The following is a 23,716-nucleotide window of genomic DNA, read 5'->3' on the forward strand; positions in this document are numbered from 1 at the left end:
AAACTCAAAATGTTGTTCAATTTCAATTCAGTTTCAATTTAACCGGCTTATAAAGCGCCAAATCACAACAAAAGCCGTCTCATGGCACCTCACATAGAAGAGTTCAACATAAAAATGAAAATAAATAAATAAAAATAAAAAATTCAAATACATAATTAAAAACAGAAGTAAAAGAATAAAACAGATAAAAAATAAAAAACTATTCATAAGAAAGAGAATAAAAATAGGCTTTAAGTCTTGACTTAAAAATGTCCACAGACTCTGACTGTCTCACGGTCGCAGGGCACCCGTTCCACAGAGCAGGTGCACAATAAGAAAAAGCTCTCTGACCCGCTGACATAGAAAATCTGTAAAGCCTATTTTTAGTACACAAAAAATTCACAAGGGGTTTCGATAAGGGAATCGATAAGGAATCGGATCGATAAGCGGAATCGATAATGGTATCGATATCAATAAAATCTTATCGATACCCATCCCTAAAAAACACAGGGGCAAAGTCAAGGATCATCGACATGCCAGTCTGCAACATCAGCACTGGCGAGGCGATTTTCGATACACTTGATGAAGTTCTGAGGTATGTTTTATTTTGTTCATTATATTCAATTTATTTTGCATGATTTTATTAATGTACGAGGTCTATTAAACAATAAACCGACCCTTTTATTTTTTTTTTAAACTATATGGATTTGAATGACGTGCGATTCCACCAATCATGCTTGATCCCTCGTGCGCATGCGTGAGTTTTTTCATGCGTGTCGGTGACGTCATTTCCCTGTGGGCAGGCCTTGAGTGAGATGTGGTCCCGCCCTCTCGGCTGAATTCCTTTGTTTCACACGCTGCTCGAGACGGCGCGCGTTTCTTTATCAAATTTTTTTCTGGACCTGTGAGGAATATCCGAGTGGACACTATTCGAGAAATTAAGCTGATTTTTGGTGAAAAGTTTAACGGCTGATGAGAGATTATTGGGTGTTTCTGTCGCTGTAAGGACTTCCCACAGAGCGGGACGTCCTGCAGCGCTTCCAGGCGCCGTCGTCGGCCTGTTTCGACCTGAAAACATCCTAATTTAAGGCTTAATTCACCCAGGACGTCGTGAGAGAACAGAGAAGATTCAGAAGAGGCCGGCATGAGGACTTTATGCGGACATTCCACTGTTTAAGGATATTTTTTAATGAAAGACGAGCGCGCAAATTCGCCGAGTCGTTTCCGTGACGACTCGGCGAATCTGTGTGCGCCGCGACAGGAAAAACACCTCCGTGTTGAAAACCATTTGTAAAATTCAGGCGGCTTTTGATGGCTTTCAACAAGTGAGTAACTGAGAAATTGTTTAACAGCTTGGTCATGTTCCAACTTGCCCGTTAAGGTTTCCAACACGGAGGTGTTTTTCCTGTCGCGACCCCCCGCGGTCGGGTCCGGCCCAACATGCGACTCTGCTCGCACGTTCTTTCATTACAAAATGTCCGAATAAACTTCTCATGCCGACTTCTTCTGAAAGTTCTCTGTTCTCTGACGACTTCCTGGGTCAACAGAGCCTGAAATGTGGAAGTTTTCAACTTGAAACGGCGAGACGTTGCCGCCTCGAAGCGCAGATCGCCGTCAGGCGCCGTGAGCCGTCCTTACGGCGACACTACCAGACCAAAATCTCTCATCAGCCGTTAAAATTTTTACCGAAAACCAGCTGAATTTATCGAATGGTGTCCACTCAGTTGTGCCTTACAGTTTTGAAAAAAATTCGATCAAACAAAGCAGCAGTCTCTGAGCCATTCCTAAACAATGAAAAAACGACGAGAGGGTGGATGACTCCTCACTCAAAGACTGCTCACAGGCGAATGACAGGCGTGAAAAAACTCTTGCATGCACACGAGGTTTCAAGCATGTCTGATATAATCACACGTGATTCAAATCCATATGGTTTTTGAAAAAAATAATAAGGTCGGATACTTTTCTAATAGACCTCGTATTTCCATTAGTGACACACAGTTCTTGTTTCTGTAAAAAAATAACTAAATTTGACACATTCAGTTCTATAAAATTCAGCTTGACGCATGAATACTAGATCTCTATTGTTTGAAATTCAACTGTGGAGGAAATACTAATGATCCTGACTTTAATGCCATTGTGGCAACTCATAATATGTGGACAAAAACCCACTTATTTGATACCGCAATGCGGTTGTGTGTACTGTAATAAAACTGATTTTGGTGCGATTTGGAGGTTATAAGGATTTTGTGTTGATTTTATGTATTTTCTCACTTGGTTATACAGGTGGACCCTCAAAGGGGTTGACATGTATGGACTGCATCCTGAGCAGAACTTTAGTTACATGTAGATTTTTTTTGTTGTTGTTATTATTTACAAAAATCATAATCTTGTGGTCCTCTGCTGACCTCTAGCGGTGATAGCGCTCCACTACACTCCTGCTCTCCGAGCTCAGGTGGTTCGGTCCAATAGATCGGAATGAACTGGGACCAGTGGTTCGGTCCGATCGTGGACACAGCTCGTCGGCCCAGGAGCCGCACACGGTTTGTGTGAGTCGCTGCGGTCAGTCGGTTGTTGGCGGAACTCTGTGTGTCTGCGCGCGGATGGAGGCCGCAGGAATCAGCGGGCTGTTCGTGGAGCTCAGCCGACTGCCGGCGCCTCTGAGTGCGGCTGTGAGCGAGCAGCAGCTCCCGGAGCTCCGGATCTACACCGTCAGAACAGGTTCTGATGATCCCGATGTAACAGTCTAACATCTGCAGCTTGGTTTGGTTTATTTTTCATTAATTAATAATCAAACATCTGTTTAAAAAAACAACAACAAAAAAACAGGTTTAAAGTTAATGTATAAAGTAGAGGAGCACTCAGTGAACACACCTCTGCCAAAGACAAAACAGCGCCCTCTGCAGCTGGATCAGCAACATTATTTGCGGTTAAAAAATAATAAAAATAATAATTTTTGATAATATAATCCACAGAAAATAATTGTTATAGAGCCAGATCCTCTTACAGATCTGCAACAAATCAAAGAGAATAATGGAGCGCCAAGCGACAACACTCTGATGCACTTTAGTCAGTGGCCACTGGAGGCGCTGTGGAGGCTACCATTGGGGTTTATTTTTGTTGATGTGATGGATCATGGAAATATAGACCTGGAATGGATGTCACGTGACAAGCAGCGTGCGCACGCGGCCATTACTAATGGTGGAGAGAGCGCCTTGAGCCAGTTATGGGACCTGTTAAACAGAAGCGAAATGAGAGGAAAAAAGGCAGCCAGTGCTTCGCCATCAACTACACTAAAATGAACTGTACAGTAGTCTTAATGTAGAGTAATTATGTAAAACAAATGTCTATTTTAAAGTCGTTGTGTCGCAATTTAATATCGATATACTGAGACTATAACTCAACGCCATAAGTTCTTTTCTTTAAGCTGCATTCACATGCATACAAATACGGAAACAAAAATGTAAAAAATAAATATATAAATAAATAATAATAATTTTATATATATATATATAAATTTTCCACACTTTACATAAAACATCTTTTTTCTACCCAGGCATGTATGGGTTCATTGGAAAGGGCAATTAAAGGGCTTTAAAACAAGCCTACTTTTATTAAAATTTGTTAACAAATAGCAACAATAGACTGAGAAAAGCAGCACAGTTTGTCATAATTTCCCAAATTTCTGCATATTACACAAAAGGTTTTTTTTTTCACCCACACATGCATGGGTTCGTTGGAAAGAGCTTTTAAAGGGCTTTAAAACAAGCCTCCATTTATTACAATCTGTTAAGAAATAGTGACGCTAGTGTGAAAAAAGCGGTCAGTTTATTATTTATGATCTGCACATTTCCACCCTTAGTAATGGCGGCGCCCTGTGTTTAACGACGCTAATAGATTGAGGCGCGCACGTCCATTCCAGGTCTATATTTCCATGCAATGGATGGCCGTGGTGAATGCTGGGACCTGTGTGACTAATATAATTAAATAATTAAATAAACACTTTCAGCTCTTAAAATAAGTGATTTGGTGTCTGAAAACGGCACCCGGAACAAACACAGAGGGACTTCTTTAAAAACTGTGGTTATTCACATGCAATTAATTCCCCATAAGGAATTAAAGTACTACCAGATGTCTTATGTGGATAAGTTTTTGTCAAATTGTGATGTTTAACTTTGAAATAAACAACGCCAACAGGTCAGATTAAAGAACTTAATTTACTCTGTGTGCTACCAACATGCCTCCTTCAAATGATGTAAACTTCATTTTTGTTCATTTAAAAAAATTTAAATACAGGATCTAACAGCAACTCTTCCGGTTTGCTGTCCGTGGATTTGTTTAGAATGGAAATAGAGACGTTAACAGCGTCTGGTTCAGACAGAAATGTGAACCTCAGTTCAGAAAACTCACACTCTAATGACCAACACGAAGCAACACACATGCAAAGTAAAGAGGAATATTCCAACGACAGCTTTGAGTTCCGAAGAAGCGTCACAGTGCCGTCAATCATCAGATCATCATTTTATGGATGTGGACAGTTTGCACAAACAGTTTGGTTTGTCTGTGGCATTGGGGGCTCATTACATGTTATGATCGTGTTAAGACCGGCCATGTATTAATGTACTTAATTTACTTATCCAAAGTATGAAAGCAGGAAAAGACAAAAAGTTCACTTCTGCAACAGCTGGGGTGATCTTGGCTTCTTTCGTCAACCACATCATGTGGTCTGACCACAGACTGTGTGGGTCTGACCACAGACTGTGTGGGTCTGATCACAGACTGTGTGATTCTGACCACAGACTCTGTGATTCTGACCACAGACTGTGTGGGTCTGACCACAGACTGTGTGGGTCTGACCACAGACTGTATGGGTCTGATCACAGACTGTGTGGGTCTGATCACAGACTGTGTGATTCTGACCACAGACTCTGTGATTCTGACCACAGACTGTGTGGGTCTGACCACAGACTGTGTGGGTCTGACCACAGACTGTGTAATTCTGATCACAGACTGTGTGATTCTGACCACAGACTCTGTGATTCTGACCACAGACTGTGTGGGTCTGACCACAGACTGTGTGGGTCTGACCACAGACTGTGTGGGTCTGATCACAGACTGTGTGATTCTGACCACAGACTGTGTGGGTCTGACCACAGACTGTGTGGGTCTGACCTCAGACTGTGTGGGTCTGACCACAGACTGTGTAATTCTGATCACAGACTGTGTGATTCTGACCACAGACTGTGTGACTCTGACCACAGACTGTGTGGGTCTGACCACAGACTGTGTGATTCTGACCACAGACTGTGTGGTTCTGATTACAGACTGTGTGGGTCTGACCACAGACTGTGTGGTTCTGATCACAGACTGTGTGACTCTGACCACAGACTGTGTGGGTCTGACCACATACTGTGTGATTCTGACCACAGACTGTGTGACTCTGATCACAGACTGTGTGGGTCTGACCACAGACTGTGTGATTCTGACCACAGACTGTGTGATTCTGATCACAGACCGTGTGACTCTGACCACAGACCGTGTGATTCTGACCACAGACCGTGTGACTCTGACCACAAACTGTGATTCTGACCACAGACTGTGTGACTCTGACCACAGACTGTGTGACTCTGACCACAGACTGTGTGATTCTGACCACAGACTGTGTGGGTCTGACCACAGACTGTGTGACTTTGACCACAGACTGTGTGGGTCTGACCACAGACTGTGTGACTCTCATCACAGACTATGTGACTCTGACCACAGACTGTGTGGGTCTGACCACAGACTGTGTGATTCTGATCACAGACTGTGTGACTCTGACCACAGACTGTGTGGGTCTGACCACAGACCGTGTGACTCTGACCACAAACTGTGTGATTCTGACCACAGACCGTGTGACTCTGACCACAGACTGTGTGATTCTGACCACAGACTGTGTGACTCTGATCACAGACTGTGTGGGTCTGATCACAGAATGTGTGGTTCTGATCACAGACTGTGTGACTCTGATCACAGATAGTGTGACTCTGATCACACACTGTGTGATTCTGATCACAGACTGTGTGACTCTGACCACACACTGTGTGATTCTGACCACACACTGTGTGACCCTGACCACACACTGTGTGATTCTGATCACAGACGGTGTGATTCTGACCACACACTGTGTGACTCTGACCACACACTGTGTGACTCTGACCACAAACTGTGTGATTCTGACCACAGACCGTGTGACTCTGACCACAGACGGTGTGATTCTGACCACAGACTGTGTGACTCTGATCACAGACTGTGTGGGTCTGATCACAGACTGTGTGGTTCTGATCACAGACTGTGTGACTCTGATCACACACTGTGTGATTCTGATCACAGACTGTGTGACTCTGACCACACACTGTGATTCTGACCACACACTGTGTGACTCTGACCACACACTGTGTGACTCTGACCACAAACTGTGTGATTCTGACCACAGACGGTGTGACTCTGACCACAGACGGTGTGATTCTGACCACAGACTGTGTGACTCTGATCACACACTGTGTGGGTCTGATCACAGACTGTGTGGTTCTGATCACAGACTGTGTGACTCTGATCACACACTGTGTGACTCTGATCACACACTGTGTGACTCTGACCACACACTGTGTGACTCTGATCACACACTGTGTGATTCTGATCACAGACTGTGTGACTCTGATCACAGACTGTGTGATTCTGACCACACACTGTGTGATTCTGATCACAGACTGTGTGACTCTGATCACAGACTGTGATTCTGAGCACACACTGTGTGATTCTGAGCACACACTGTGTGACTCTGACCACACACTGTGTGATTCTGATCACAGACTGTGTGATTCTGATCACACAGTGTGTGACTCTGACCACACACTGTGTGATTCTGATCACAGACTGTGTGATTCTGATCACACACTGTGTGACTCTGACCACAGACTGTGTGACTCTGACCACACACTGTGTGACTCTGACCACACACTGTGTGACTCTGATCACACACTGTGTGATTCTGATCACACACTGTGTGACTCTGACCACAGACTGTGTGACTCTGATCACAGACTGTGTGACTCTGACCACACACTGTGTGACTCTGATCACACACTGTGTGACTCTGACCACAGACTGTGTGACTCTGACCACAGACTGTGTGACTCTGATCACACACTGTGTGACTCTGATCACACACTGTGTGATTCTGATCACACACTGTGTGACTCTGACCACAGACTGTGTGACTCTGATCACAGACTGTGTGACTCTGATCACAGACTGTGTGACTCTGACCACAGACTGTGTGACTCTGATCACAGACTGTGTGATTCTGATCACACACTGTGTGACTCTGACCACAGACTGTGTGACTCTGATCACACACACTGTGTGACTCTGACCACACACTGTGTGATTCTGATCACAGACTGTGTGATTCTGATCACACACTGTGTGACTCTGACCACAGACTGTGTGATTCTGACCACACACTGTGTGACTCTGACCACACACTGTGTGATTCTGATCACAGACTGTGTGACTCTGACCACAGACTGTGTGACTCTGACCACACACTGTGTGATTCTGATCACAGACTGTGTGACTCTGACCACAGACTGTGTGACTCTGATCACACACTGTGTGATTCTGACCACACACTGTGTGACTCTGATCACAGACTGTGTGACTCTGACCACACACTGTGTGATTCTGACCACAGACTGTGTGACTCTGACCACAGACTGTGTGATTCTGATCACAGACTGTGTGACTCTGACCACACACTGTGTGACTCTGACCACACACTGTGTGATTCTGATCACAGACTGTGTGACTGTGATCACACACTGTGTGATTCTGATCACAGACTGTGTGACTCTGACGGGTTTAAAACAGTCCAATATGGCGGGAGTAAAACGAAGCCTTGGGGGGATTCCGTTGCTATGGGCGTTCTATTGTGTGTCGCCTCTTGGTACTTTATTCTCTTTGACCAAATTTCACTTTTTTCGTGATGCTGCAGGTCCTGAACTACAAACTGCATCAATTTGTGACAGTTTACCTAAAAATTTCCAGATATCAATCAATCAATTTTTTTATATAGCGCCAAATCACAACAAACAGTTGCCCCAAGGCCCTTTATATTGTAAGGCAAGGCCATACAATAATTATGTAAAACCCCAACGGTCAAAACGACCCCCTGTGAGCAAGCACTTGGCTACAGTGGGAAGGAAAAACTCCCTTTTAACAGGACCTCCAGCAGAACCAGGCTCAGGGAGGGGCAGTCCTCTGCTGGGACTGGTTGGGGCTGAGGGAGAGAACCAGGAAAAAGACATGCTGTGGAGGGGAGCAGAGATCGATCACTAATGATTAAATGCAGAGTGGTGCATACAGAGCAAAAAGAGAAAGAAACAGTGCATCATGGGAACCCCCCAGCAGTCTACGTCTATAGCAGCATAACTAAGGGATGGTTCAGGGTCACCTGATCCAGCCCTAACTATAAGCTTTAGCAAAAAGGAAAGTTTTAAGCCTAATCTTAAAAGTAGAGAGGGTGTCTGTCTCCCTGATCTGAATTGGGAGCTGGTTCCACAGGAGAAGAGCCTGAAAGCTGAAGGCTCTGCCTCCCATTCTACTCTTACAAACCCTAGGAACTACAAGTAAGCCTGCAGTCTGAGAGCGAAGCGCTCTATTGGGGTGATATGGTACTACGAGGTCCCTAAGATAAGATGGGACCTGATTATTCAAAACCTTATAAGTAAGAAGAAGAATTTTAAATTCTATTCTAGAATTAACAGGAAGCCAATGAAGAGAGGCCAATATGGGTGAGATATGCTCTCTCCTTCTAGTCCCCGTTAGTACTCTAGCTGCAGCATTTTGAATTAACTGAAGGCTTTTTAGGGAACTTTTAGGACAACCTGATAATAATGAATTACAATAGTCCAGCCTAGAGGAAATAAATGCATGAATTAGTTTTTCAGCATCACTCTGAGACAAGACCTTTCGGATTTTAGAGATATTGCGTAAATGCAAAAAAGCAGTCCTACATATTTGTTTAATATGCGCTTTGAATGACATATCCTGATCAAAAATGACTCCAAGATTTCTCACAGTATTACTAGAGGTCAGGGTAATGCCATCCACAGTAAGGATCTGGTTAGACACCATGTTTCTAAGATTTGTGGGGCCAAGTATAATAACTTCAGTTTTATCTGAGTTTAAAAGCAGGAAATTAGAGGTCATCCATGTCTTTATGTCTGTAAGACAATCCTGCAGTTTAGCTAATTGGTGTGTGTCCTCTGGCTTCATGGATAGATAAAGCTGGGTATCATCTGCGTAACAATGAAAATTTAAGCAATACCGTCTAATAATACTGCCTAAGGGAAGCATGTATAAAGTGAATAAAATTGGTCCTAGCACAGAACCTTGTGGAACTCCATAATTAACTTTAGTCTGTGAAGAAGATTCCCCATTTACATGAACATAAGTAATTGTGATGTTTAACTTTGAAATAAACAACGCCAACAGGTCAGATTAAAGAACTTAATTTACTCTGTGTGCTACCAACATGCCTCCTTCAAATGATGTAAACTTCATTTTTGTTCATTTAAAAAAATTTAAATACAGGATCTAACAGCAACTCTTCCGGTTTGCTGTCCGTGGATTTGTTTAGAATGGAAATAGAGACGTTAACAGCGTCTGGTTCAGACAGAAATGTGAACCTCAGTTCAGAAAACTCACACTCTAATGACCAACACGAAGCAACACACATGCAAAGTAAAGAGGAATATTCCAACGACAGCTTTGAGTTCCGAAGAAGCGTCACAGTGCCGTCAATCATCAGATCATCATTTTATGGATGTGGACAGTTTGCACAAACAGTTTGGTTTGTCTGTGGCATTGGGGGCTCATTACATGTTATGATCGTGTTAAGACCGGCCATGTATTAATGTACTTAATTTACTTATCCAAAGTATGAAAGCAGGAAAAGACAAAAAGTTCACTTCTGCAACAGCTGGGGTGATCTTGGCTTCTTTCGTCAACCACATCATGTGGTCTGACCACAGACTGTGTGGGTCTGACCACAGACTGTGTGGGTCTGATCACAGACTGTGTGATTCTGACCACAGACTCTGTGATTCTGACCACAGACTGTGTGGGTCTGACCACAGACTGTGTGGGTCTGACCACAGACTGTATGGGTCTGATCACAGACTGTGTGGGTCTGATCACAGACTGTGTGATTCTGACCACAGACTCTGTGATTCTGACCACAGACTGTGTGGGTCTGACCACAGACTGTGTGGGTCTGACCACAGACTGTGTAATTCTGATCACAGACTGTGTGATTCTGACCACAGACTCTGTGATTCTGACCACAGACTGTGTGGGTCTGACCACAGACTGTGTGGGTCTGACCACAGACTGTGTGGGTCTGATCACAGACTGTGTGATTCTGACCACAGACTGTGTGGGTCTGACCACAGACTGTGTGGGTCTGACCTCAGACTGTGTGGGTCTGACCACAGACTGTGTAATTCTGATCACAGACTGTGTGATTCTGACCACAGACTGTGTGACTCTGACCACAGACTGTGTGACTCTGACCACAGACTGTGTGGGTCTGACCACAGACTGTGTGATTCTGACCACAGACTGTGTGGTTCTGATTACAGACTGTGTGGGTCTGACCACAGACTGTGTGGTTCTGATCACAGACTGTGTGACTCTGACCACAGACTGTGTGGGTCTGACCACATACTGTGTGATTCTGACCACAGACTGTGTGACTCTGATCACAGACTATGTGACTCTGATCACAGACTGTGTGGGTCTGACCACAGACTGTGTGATTCTGACCACAGACTGTGTGATTCTGATCACAGACCGTGTGATTCTGACCACAGACCGTGTGATTCTGACCACAGACCGTGTGACTCTGACCACAAACTGTGTTTCTGACCACAGACTGTGTGACTCTGACCACAGACTGTGTGACTCTGACCACAGACTGTGTGGGTCTGACCACAGACTGTGTGACTTTGACCACAGACTGTGTGGGTCTGACCACAGACTGTGTGACTCTCATCACAGACTATGTGACTCTGACCACAGACTGTGTGGGTCTGACCACAGACTGTGTGATTCTGATCACAGACTGTGTGACTCTGACCACAGACTGTGTGGGTCTGACCACAGACCGTGTGACTCTGACCACAAACTGTGTGATTCTGACCACAGACCGTGTGACTCTGACCACAGACTGTGTGATTCTGACCACAGACTGTGTGACTCTGATCACAGACTGTGTGGGTCTGATCACAGAATGTGTGGTTCTGATCACAGACTGTGTGACTCTGATCACAGATAGTGTGACTCTGATCACACACTGTGTGATTCTGATCACAGACTGTGTGACTCTGACCACACACTGTGTGATTCTGACCACACACTGTGTGACCCTGACCACACACTGTGTGATTCTGATCACAGACGGTGTGATTCTGACCACACACTGTGTGACTCTGACCACACACTGTGTGACTCTGACCACAAACTGTGTGATTCTGACCACAGACCGTGTGACTCTGACCACAGACGGTGTGATTCTGACCACAGACTGTGTGACTCTGATCACAGACTGTGTGGGTCTGATCACAGACTGTGTGGTTCTGATCACAGACTGTGTGACTCTGATCACACACTGTGTGATTCTGATCACAGACTGTGTGACTCTGACCACACACTGTGATTCTGACCACACACTGTGTGACTCTGACCACACACTGTCAGACAACATGAACACAGAAAAGAAATTATACTATAGATGACTGGAAATTACGTGGAGACGTGGGGAGGTGATGGTCTCGTGATTAAAGTGTTCGGATTGAGACCAGAGGATTCTTGGTTCAAATCCCAGCCTGACTGGAAAATCGCTAAGGGCCCTTGGCCAAGGTCCTTAATCCCCTAGTTGCTTCCGGTGTGTAGTGAGAACCTTGTATGGCAGCACCCTGACATTGGGGTGAATGTGAGGCATTATTGTAAAGCGCTTTGAGCATCTGATGCAGGTGGAAAAGCGCTATATAAATGCAGTCCATTTACCATTTAGACATGCAGGGACAGTTTATTCATTACGCTGTTAAATGGATTAATCATGAAACTGGAAAAATGTTTGTGTGTATGTGTGTGTGTGTGTGTGTGTGTGTGAGGCCGACAGCTGTCACTTTAAAAAGGTGAGGCGCGTCTCCGCTGACAGTGTGACATTCACAACTTACACACTCGTTTATTGAAAAATACTGAACGCAGGAAGCCTGTTAAGGAGCTCTGCAGCTCACCATAAAGCAAAAAAGAGAAGATAATAATAATAATAATAGTAATAATAATAATAATAAAAACATATTTGAATGTGCACATGCCCAAAAGTGGCCACGCTGGTTTACGTTTAGATCAATTACACAAACACACTATTTACACAGCAAGCAGCAGTTATCGTGCACCGTGTAAGCCTGATGCGCATTTGCGCATCACATATGATTTGAATATATGTGCGGTCAATAGCTTTGATTACATTGAAACCGGCTTTTGAAACCTGCGTTTGACACAGCTGGTGGCTCGGATCAAGGTTGACTGGCACACTCCTGACCAATCGGCCAGCTCACGCTGGAATGCCCCTGTTGCCGGGAACCCCAGCGTGGTCAGTAGAGCCCGATTGATATGGATTTTTTGAGGCCGATGCCGATAACGATACTTGGATGAAGAAAATGCCGATAATCGATAAATCGGCTGATTTGCCGATAGCCGATAAATCAGCCGAGTCAGTTAGGGGGCTATTCAATGGGCCAACTAGTAAGATATCACTCCTGAAAATGATCTTTACCATATCACGTGAGGTAAATCTGCCCTACGATTGGCTTTTGCAAAACCATGTGATGGAGAACCAATTCTGATTGGACACTCACATTGCGCACGTCATCACACAGCTTCTTTGAGAAGTACCAAGATGGCCGACGGTGGATCGAAAGTCCGTGGAGTTAACTTTTGAGCAAAAAAAAAAAAAAAAGTAAGTTTCTATCTCATATCATTGAAAAGCTATTTACAATTTAGTAAAGCTTGGTCCCAGCCGTCGTATACGACGGCGTCGGCCCCAGAGGGTTAATGGCAAATGGCAGTAATTCCCAGAACCCTTCCGGACGATCAGTGAATCTGAATATTTCAACCTCTTAGCAGTAAACAAAAGTTTTTCATGCTAGAAATAAGGTCTACACAACGTGGGCTTAATAAAAAGCGTGACCGACGCAATGAAGCACACTTGACACATTACTACATAAACTGAGTTAATCAAACTGAGTTGAACTGAAACAGGAGAAATGTGGGGTGAATGTAATCGCAAAGTTATTATAAACAACATCCTTATAAACTTACTTGTATGCTTTTGTCAGCCGATCAGTGCAGTGTGACAGCGAACTACGGGGGCCGGTGATGAACACATTTAAGCAGGGGTGTAAGCAGCTCTCAGTTGAATGGAGTCAGAGCTCCATCTACTGGACAAATGGTGCAAGGACATTTTACATTGCCCACACAAACATTATTTCAGTAACTGTTCTGTTTATGAGAAATTATCAGTGTTCTATCTGCAAAATTTCAGCCGATAGTGAGTACTTTGAAAAGGGCTTATATCGGCCGATAATATCTGCTGGCCGATATAACTGTCGGGCTCTAGTGGTCAGCACCTGTCTGGGTACAGACAATCGCCTGGCTCCTCATCGGAATTGCGCTCTGGGCCGGCCGCAGTTCTGTGCACAACTCCAGTAACTGTGGCCTTGGAAAATGAAATCAGTTTACGAGCTAATTATTGTCATTTGCAAGTAAATCCCCGTATTCCCTGAATGCACGCTCACGTCAGATTGCACCATCTGGTCATCAGGTCCTCTGATGCTAACGCAGCCACTGTTTGCACTTTGCGCATGCTTTTATAATTATATATATATATATATATATATATATATATATATATATATATATATATATATATATATATGTATATACGAGGTCTGTGAGAAAAGTATTGTACCTTTTTATTTTTTTCAAAAAATATATGGATTCATGTATTTTTACGTCAGCCAAGCTTGAACCTTCGTGTGCATGCGTGAGTTTTTCCATGCCTGTCCGTTCGTCCGTCATTCGCCTGTGGGCAGGCTTTGAGTGAGCACTGCTCCACCCCTCTCGTCGTTTCATTGCGAGGAAATGGCGGAATGATTTGGGCTTTTTTTCCATCAGAATTTTTTTAGAAACTGTTAGAGACAAGCAGCTGGAAACCATTCGAAAAATTTATCTGGCTTTCAGTGAAAATTTTACGGGCTTCATAGAGAATAAGGACTGTTACTACAGCTTTAAGGATGCCCCACAATGGCGCACGGCGCGCCGCGCTCCGAGCCGCCATTGAGAGGCAGAAAACACCACATCATTTCTAAATGGATCGCTGTGTGGAGCCGGGACCGTTGTGAGCAATTTCTCTGGTTATCACAAGAGCTGGACATCAGCCATTTTCTGGCAGATTTCACTTTTAATAAGAGATTTTGTCATGGAAAGCCGCGCTGAGGCTTCGCGCGTCAGGACCGATTCGCTGATCGAGCGAGACAAAGGAACACCTCCGTTTCGGAGTGCCAGGGGACAAGTTGGTACATGCCTATCTCGGCTTTCAATGCTTACCAGCCCAGTGAGTATAAAGCCTCGGTCCCACCGAATAATGAAGGCTGAAGAAGGAGCCACGCATGGGTGTGGGGTGATTATTTGAAGAATGACCCACGTTTTCATCTTAACACGTATCCACTATGAAGGTGCCACTATGTGCCTCTCTGTACCCCGCATGTGCCGCGTAGCAGCCTCTAGTGAGCCACGACCACCTGTCATTATAGCCTCGAATGGCTCGCATCAGCCACACTAAGCCACGTAGTGCCATGATAGCGCCATGATAACGCCATGTTGGCGCACGTCTAGGCATGAGTTTGGTCCAAACCTCCAGCTCTCCCACACCTGGTCCCTTTAAAGTGTGGGTTTTCAATTCACAGATTCACAGCAGCATTTAAAGATGTCCCTTCTTTTTTTTTTCTTTTTTTTTACACAGTCCAAAAATAGACACTCCATCACAGTTCCGCAGTTGTGCGCTGTGCACCATGCTGCAGTCCACCTGTAATGCACCAGACTAGCTAGACCCGAACCACGGGTTCCTGGAGAGCCGCCTCTGTGCGCCTTGCTGGCTCCGCGGCTCTCTGTTTTTTTTTTTTTTTTTGCGGCTTTAAACACACAAAACTTTATGTTTGTCCATTTATTTCTGCAAAATCACTCTTTTGCGCGCGCGCTGCTCCTGTCCTTTCATGGACAGCCGCCTCTCTGCTTCCGTTCCATCCGTGGCTTGCTGGCTTTATTTTTTCCCTGGCTTTAAGCACAATCATTTTTACAATGTGAATCCACTTTAACTTTGTGTTCGTCTGTTTATTTCTGCAAAAGCGCTCTTTTGCGCGCGGTGCCGTTCTGCATATAGAATGAGGTGGCCGTTTTATTATATACACCTGTGGATCATTTTCAACATATATATTTCTTTATTTCTTCTGCAGCTTACAAGTCACCATGATACAACTTTTAACTTTCTGTTGTGTCTTCAAAATCGCTCTTTTGCGCGTTCTCCACCTGTGTTGCTGCACAGCTCCTGCTCTTAGCTGCTCCACTGGAGTTATTATCTTCCACGGCTTTAAACACACATCCACTTTCACACAGTCACCCAAATTTTAACTTTGTGTTCGTCCAATATTGACTGAAATATCACTCTTTTGTGAGCTGGCATTCTGCCTAAATGCTCGTTTGAAGCGTGATGAGGAGTCACTACTGCCTCAGTGCCTCAGTGCGCACACACAGCGGAGCTCATGTGATACATTAATTCCAGAAGTGATTACAGGTATTTTCGGCATCCAAGATTTGACAGAAAATGATTAATCCGCTACAAAATAATTATTTTATATAGAGTCCAGCGCACAGAGCAGGTGGAATTTGGTGCGCAAAGAGGAGACCCGCTCCAAAAATAGCCTCTCGGGTCCTGCCTCAGTGCGCACACACAGTGATCCATTAACAAGATATTAAATCAGCATACTTTTACATACAACAGACATCAACATACAGACATACTTTATAGCAAGGAACTGTTTTATCAAGCTATAAAAAACATTAAAAATAATTACCTTAAGCTGTTCAAAATGCATCCCACATGGAGCAGGAAAGAGAGGAAAAAAGTGTCCAGATGAAACAGTCCTCTGTGATGCCAGAAGTGATTAGAAGTGTTTTCAACATCCAAGGTTTGGCAGAAAATGATTAATCCACTACAAAATATATAGAGTCCAGCGCACAGAGCAGGTGCAATTGTGTGCGTAAGAGGAGGAGCCGCTCCAAAAATAGCCTCTCAGGTCCTGCGAAGGTGCCAGGCGCACGGATAGTGGACTTTTAGCAGACTCGTAAGCACCACGCAAATGCCTCTAAGCCGTCGCAGTAACTTGTACACAAACTGCGCCACGCTGTTGTTGCTAAATTTTGAACATCTTGAAATTAGAGCCACGCTCAGAGAGGAGCCTCGTTAACTGAAGATAATGCCTCTAAGAGCCACTCTGAGCCACTATAATGCCACGATAGCTCACGAAACAAAAAAACAGGGTGCGTGGCTCCTTCGTCACTCCTTCTTCACTCGGTGGGACCGAGGCTTAAGAGAAATTGTGGAGAGCTGGGCATGTCCCAACTTGTCCTGACTGGTAGAGGTCCTGACCCCGACCTGTCAGTCACTGTGTGGACTTGGAATGAAAGCGTTTCTTCCTGTGCACTGTAACCTTGGTCACTGTTGGCCTATGGGCTGCATGTGCAAATCTGAAATATTCCAGAATTTAATGCAGACCATATCAGAATTCTAGTACTGTGCAAGACTTCTGGAAGTGTGCGATGCTGCTGTGTCAAAGCAGAAGGATTGTTTCAATTTCCAAACTTTTTTTTTTTTTTTTTTGCACTTTTCAGAAAAATTGAATCCCACGCCCTTCAAAATAAAATAATTTGCGAGGCTGCTCAGCAGCAGAGTCAGCAGGTCTAGAGCCTCAGTCCAGCACCAGGAGCATGTGGTGCCCTTCCAGAACTGATGGCCAGTTTTGGGAGTGCAAAAATTCTGATCCGAGTGTGTCACGGTTCGGATATTACACTGAACAGTGACATTTTTGGACGTTGACTTTCAGAGTGGAGTCAGACGGACGCGGTTCGAGCTTCTAGGATTCGCTACTCACAGCAGTGGACTTTGATGGCGGACAGCAACGACCACCAGAACATCAAGACGGTCCTTGGACCAGAACCCTGCGTGCCGGTGTGTGGAGAGTGAGTACGCACACACACACATGATGCACGTGTGGAAAGTTTAGTGCATCATGTTGGACAAGAGACTAAATATCAGTGTGCTGTTCATTATATGATGCACAAAGAACAACTGAATTCTGTTCTGAAATACTGAATTAACATATTTGATATTAATCATATTTGAAAATAACTGCACAGGAAATATTATTCATCGGCCAAGCAGCAGATGCTAAAAGCCACTTTTCTCTTTAGAGTTTGACTGAAACCGAAGTTAAATTTCATGCTTCTCGTTAGGTTGCTGAGCCGATTCTCCCCCGTCCGAGGCCTGAGGGCCGTCGTCAGGGAAACTGGAGGTCATCAGCTGCTTGAGGTGAGGAAGAGAGACTGCAACATCCTGTGTTCAGCTGTTGTGACTGTGTCATTTTTTTGGTTTTAGGTCTGGGATCAACACGGCCTCAGCAAATGTCTGAACCTGACGATTGTCAACAAACACGGCGGCGTGTATGATGACGGTGAGAGGCCTGCTTCCTGATTTCTTTTTTTTTGTTGGTTTGTACAAATGTGACACAAGTGATCGTTCTGAGTGTTTTTGTTTGCATCCCTGAAAACTTTAGCTTGTTTTAATGATGTCTGGCCAGATGAAGAACACCCTACAGGCACACGCGCGTGGGACAAACAGTCTGCAGACTTACCACATTTTGTAAACCATGTTTATGTCATTGGTTGTTTGTGTGCAGGCACAGTGCTGTTCTGTATGTGTATGTTGTGTATGGGGTTGCATGTGTGCAAACGCACAGATGCAACCCCATACAGTTGCGTATTTACACACATGCTTTTCTTGTGTTTACACACAGCGACGTGTGCAAATGCTCAACTGCGTGCAAACACATGCCTTTGTGCATTTGTAACCGCATGTGCAAATGCACAACCACGTGTGCAAACACATGCCGTTGTGCACTTGCATGCATGCACATGTTGTTGTCTGTGTTTGTAGCACACTTTGGCTGTCTGTCGTGGTCGGACTGTGAGACCAAACTACTGTATGTCGCTGAGAAGACCAGAAGCAAATCAGTGGCAGAAATGCATGATGGGAATGCCACCTGTCGAAAGGTTTTACACACACACACACACACACACACACACACACACACACACACACACACACACACACACACACACACACACACACACACACACACACACACACACACACACACACACACACACACACACACACACACCTGTGTTCTCCTTTTAGTGGCTCTGACCTGTAATATAAACATAGTCAGTCCGCTCATGACTATTAGTATGTGTTTGTACTTCAGACTGACCACTGAGGATCCATCATTTGTTTATTTTTGTTTTTATTTTTACTTATGTGCCTTTCCTTGTTCAGGACAGAAGTGCATACTGGGAGGACTGGGGCGAAGCTTTTACCAGTAAGAGCCATCCGGTACTTTGTGCTGTGAATCTGCAAAGTGGCAGCGTGGACGTGCTGCAGGGCGTCCCAGCAGACGTTTCACCTGGACAGGTGAGGATTCAGTGTTCATAAAAAAAAAAAAAAAAAAATCTAATTTCAAAAGTTTATATGAGCGAAGCGTCGTGAAGCTCACTCATGGTACGGGGCGTCCTAAACAGGAAGTGCCAAAATTCAAATCCACAGTAAAACAGGAAATGTTCAAATGTCAAACACTTCTTGGATTGACAGACGAGATCCCATGGAATCTCGCGGGAACTCAGTGGCAAGTTCACAGTCAAACAGGAAGTGCCAATTTATCAGTCACAGTGAAACAGGAAATGTTGAACACTTCCTGGCATGGGTGGAGCTAAAGCAGAGACTGGGGTTTCACTGGAAATCAGATTGGACACAGATAATTGACATGTCACGGCACCACATGTCTGGTTGAAATCAAATCAAATCAAATCAATTTTATTTATATAGCGCCAAATCACAACAAACAGTTGCCCCAAGGCGCTTTATATTGTAAGGCAAGGCCATACAATAATTACGTAAAAACCCCAACTGTCAAAACGACCCCCTGTGAGCAAGCACTTGGCGACAGTGGGAAGGAAAAACTCCCTTTTAACAGGAAGAAACCTCCAGCAGAACCAGGCTCAGGGAGGGGCAGTCCTCTGCTGGGACTGGTTGGGGCTGAAGGAGAGAAGCAGGAAAAAGACATGCTGTGGAGGGGAGCAGAGATCAATCACTAATGATTAAATGCAGAGTGGTGCATACAGAGCAAAAAGAGAAAGAAACACTCAGTGCATCATGGGAACCCCCCAGCAGTCTACGTCTATAGCAGCATAACTAAGGGATGGTTCAGGGTCACCTGATCCAGCCCTAACTATAAGCTTTAGCAAAAAGGAAAGTTTTAAGCCTAATCTTAAAAGTAGAGAGGGTGTCTGTCTCCCTGATCTGAATTGGGAGCTGGTTCCACAGGAGAGGAGCCTGAAAGCTGAAGGCTCTGCCTCCCATTCTACTCTTACAAACCCTAGGAACTACAAGTAAGCCTGCAGTCTGAGAGCGAAGTGCTCTATTGGGGTGATATGGTACTATGAGGTCCCTAAGATAAGATGGGACCTGATTATTCAAAACCTTATAAGTAAGAAGAATTTTAAATTCTATTCTAGAATTAACAGGAAGCCAATGAAGAGAGGCCAATATGGGTGAGATATGCTCTCTCCTTCTAGTCCCTGTTAGTACTCTAGCTGCAGCATTTTGAATTAACTGAAGGCTTTTCAGGGAACTTTTAGGACAACCTGATAATAATGAATTACAATAGTCCAGCCTAGAGGAAATAAATGCATGAATTAGTTTTTCAGCATCACTCTGAGACAAGACCTTTCTAATTTTAGAGATATTGCGTAAATGCTAAAAAGCAGTCCTACATATTTGTTTAATATGCGCATTGAATGACATATCCTGATCAAAAATGACTCCAAGATTTCTCACAGTATTACTAGAGGTCAGGGTAATGCCATCCAGAGTAAGGATCTGGTTAGACACCATGTTTCTAAGATTTGTGGGGCCAAGTACAATAACTTCAGTTTTATCTGAGTTTAAAAGCAGGAAATTAGAGGTCATCCATGTCTTTATGTCTGTAAGACAATCCTGCAGTTTAGCTAATTGGTGTGTGTCCTCTGGCTTCATGGATAGATAAAGCTGGGTATCATCTGCGTAACAATGAAAATTTAAGCAATGCCGTCTAATAATACTGCCTAAGGGAAGCATGTATAAAGTGAATAAAATTGGTCCTAGCACAGAACCTTGTGGAACTCCATAATTAACCTTAGTCTGTGAAGAAGATTCCCCATTTACATGAACACATTGTAATCTATTAGATAAATATGATTCAAACCACCGCAGCGCAGTGCCTTTAATACCTATGGCATGCTCTAATCTCTGTAATAAAATTTTATGGTCAACAGTATCAAAAGCAGCACTGAGGTCTAACAGAACAAGCACAGAGATGAGTCCACTGTCTGAGGCCATAAGAAGATCATTTGTAACCTTCACTAATGCTGTTTCTGTACTATGATGAATTCTAAAACCTGACTGAAACTCTTCAAATAGACCATTCCTCTGCAGATGATCAGTTAGCTGTTTTACACCCTTTCAAGAATTTTTGAGAGAAAAGGAAGGTTGGAGATTGGCCTATAATTAGCTAAGATAGCTGGGTCAAGTGATGGCTTTTTAAGTAATGGTTTAATTACTGCCACCTTAAAAGCCTGTGGTACATAGCCAACTAATAAAGATAGATTGATCATATTTAAGATTGAAGCATTAATTAATGGTAGGGCTTCCTTGAGCAGCCTGGTAGGAATGGGGTCTAATAGACATGTTGATGGTTTGGAGGAAGTAACTAATGAAAATAACTCAGACAGAACAATCGGAGAGAAAGAGTCTAACCAAATACCGGCATCACTGAAAGCAGCCAAAGATAACGATACGTCTTTGGGATGGTTATGAGTAATTTTTTCTCTAATAGTTAAAATTTTATTAGCAAAGAAAGTCATGAAGTCATTACTAGTTAAAGTTAAAGGAATACTCGGCTCAATAGAGCTCTGACTCTTTGTCAGCCTGGCTACAGTGCTGAAAAGAAACCTGGGGTTGTTCTTATTTTCTTCAATTAGTGATGAGTTGTAAGATGTCCTAGCTTTACGGAGGGCTTTTTTATAGAGCAACAGACTCTTTTTCCAGGCTAAGTGAAGATCTAAATTAGTGAGACGCCATTTCCTCTCCAACTTACGGGTTATCTGCTTTAAGCTGCGAGTTTGTGAGTTATACCACGGAGTCAGGCACTTCTGATTTAAAGCTCTCTTTTTCAGAGGAGCTACAGCATCCAAAGTTGTCTTCAATGAGGATGTAAAACTATTGGAATGGAAGATTGCTGCTAATCCTCCGCCCCGGCCCGTGCTACGAGCGTTCTGGCAGTTAGTGTGACTCGGGGGTGTTGACTCATTTAAACTAACATATTCATCCTGCTGTAACCAGGTTTCTGTAAGGTAGAATAAATCAATATGTTGATCAATTATTTTTTCATTTACTAACAGGGACTTAGAAGAGAGAGACCTAATGTTTAATAGACCACATTTAACTGTTTTAGTCTGTGGTGCAGTTGAAGGTGCTATATTATTTTTTCTTTTTGAATTTTTATGCTTAAATAGATTTTTGCTGGTTATTGGTGGTCTGGGAGCAGGCACCGTCTCTACGGGGATGGGGTAATGAGGGGATGGCAGGGGGAGAGAAGCTGCAGAGAGGTGTGTAAGACTACAACTCTGCTTCCTGGTCCCAACCCTGAATAGTCATGGTTTGGAGGATTTAAGAAAATTGGCCAGATTTCTAGAAATGAGAGCTGCTCCATCCAAAGTGGGATGGATGCCGTCTCTCCTAACAAGACCAGGTTTTCCTCAGAAGCTTTGCCAATTATCTATGAAGCCCACCTCATTTTTTGGACACCACTCAGACAGCCAGCAATTCAAGGAGAACATGCGGCTAAACATGTCACTGAAAGAGCTGCATTTTCAAATCAGTGAGTCACATTGATGGCTTGGTGGCTCCTGTCCAGTAGTGTGTGCTGTGTACCAGAAATGGTTATAATCCACTTTGGTTGAAGAAGAAAAATGTTTGCTTCAGATTTGAACTGAACACTTCATTTGAACTATGGAATTCTAATCACACCAAACTTATACTGGTGAGTAAACGACCGTATTTTATGCCAGAAATGAGGCCCAGGTTGTTAAAAGCAGCATTTCTCCTTTAATTTGGGTGGCCTTATATACACAAGTTTAAACTAAGAGACAGCAGCTGGTTCATGCTCTCTTGGCTTATTAGTGCAGCAGATAATTGAAACAATCCTTCAAATGGTGATACAAGCATCAAATTCAGCACAAATACAGCTGGAGCTAAATTAATGGAGCAACCTTAACTTTTGACCCCTGTACAAACTGAAACTGACATTGTCACCATTCTTGCTGCTTTTACCTAATAACTCCATAACATTCAGTCACAGATAGTCCAAGCTATACCTTTTTTGGAATCTTTATGATCCTGCAACTAATGTGGTGTAGTGTTCTATATGATTGGAGCATCTTTTAATTTTGATCCCTGTGTAATTCTTCAGTTGACCTGACTGCCTCTTGAAAACTCAAGTGACCAATCAGTTTTTTCAAAACAATTCATGTCTATGGATTATTTGTGTCTAATTTGATGTTTGTATCACCATTGGCAGGATTCCACTCTAAATATTCTCTTATCTGCTGCACTGTATATGAGATATACGAGGGCTGTCAGTAAAGTATAGGTCCTTTTTATTTTTTTCAAAAACTATATGGATTTCATTCATATGTTTTTACGTCAGACATGCTTGAACCCTCGTGCGCATGCGTGAGTTTTTCCACACCTGTCGTTGACGTCATTCGCCTGTGAGCACTCCTTGTGGGAGGAGTCGTCCAGCCCCTCGTCGGAATTCCTTTGTCTGAGAAGTTGCTGAAAATTAAGCTGGTTTTCATTAAAAAAATCTCCTTTAACAGTGGAATATCCAGATAAAATGCTGAAACCGACTTCTTCTGAAATTTCTCTGTTCTCTCACGACATCCTGGATCAATAGAGCCTGAAATGTGGAGGTTTTCAGCTTGAAACAGGCTGACGACGGCGCCTGAGAGCGCTGCGCGACGTCTTACTCCGTGAGAAGTCCTTAAAGTGACAGTATCACCTCAAAATCTCTCATCAGCCGTTAAAATTTTCACCGAAAACCAGCTTAATTTTTCAAACCGTGTCCACTTCGATGTGCCTCACAGGTTTAGAAAAAATTTTGATCAAACAAAGCGCCAGTCTCTCAGCAACTTCTCATAC

General features: G+C 43.7%; 1 protein-coding gene across 2 annotated transcripts in view; it reads left to right on the top strand.

The window, feature by feature from the left end:
• Positions 1 to 2,404: 2,404 nt before the first annotated feature.
• The window catches only part of zgc:136971 (S9 family peptidase), a 46,428-nt gene continuing 25,116 nt past the window's right edge, over positions 2,405 to 23,716 (top strand). For both annotated transcript variants that reach the window (XM_034171767.1, XM_034171768.1), the window contains exons 1-6: positions 2,405 to 2,697; positions 17,247 to 17,382; positions 17,656 to 17,731; positions 17,798 to 17,873; positions 18,356 to 18,471; positions 18,758 to 18,892. In XM_034171767.1, coding sequence (XP_034027658.1) covers positions 2,580 to 2,697; positions 17,247 to 17,382; positions 17,656 to 17,731; positions 17,798 to 17,873; positions 18,356 to 18,471; positions 18,758 to 18,892 — 657 coding nt within the window. In that variant the 5' untranslated portion in view covers positions 2,405 to 2,579. The remainder of the gene's footprint in view (positions 2,698 to 17,246; positions 17,383 to 17,655; positions 17,732 to 17,797; positions 17,874 to 18,355; positions 18,472 to 18,757; positions 18,893 to 23,716) is intronic.

This window comes from Thalassophryne amazonica, chromosome 6 (assembly GCF_902500255.1).
Source record: "Thalassophryne amazonica chromosome 6, fThaAma1.1, whole genome shotgun sequence".
Classification (NCBI taxonomy): domain Eukaryota; kingdom Metazoa; phylum Chordata; class Actinopteri; order Batrachoidiformes; family Batrachoididae; genus Thalassophryne; species Thalassophryne amazonica.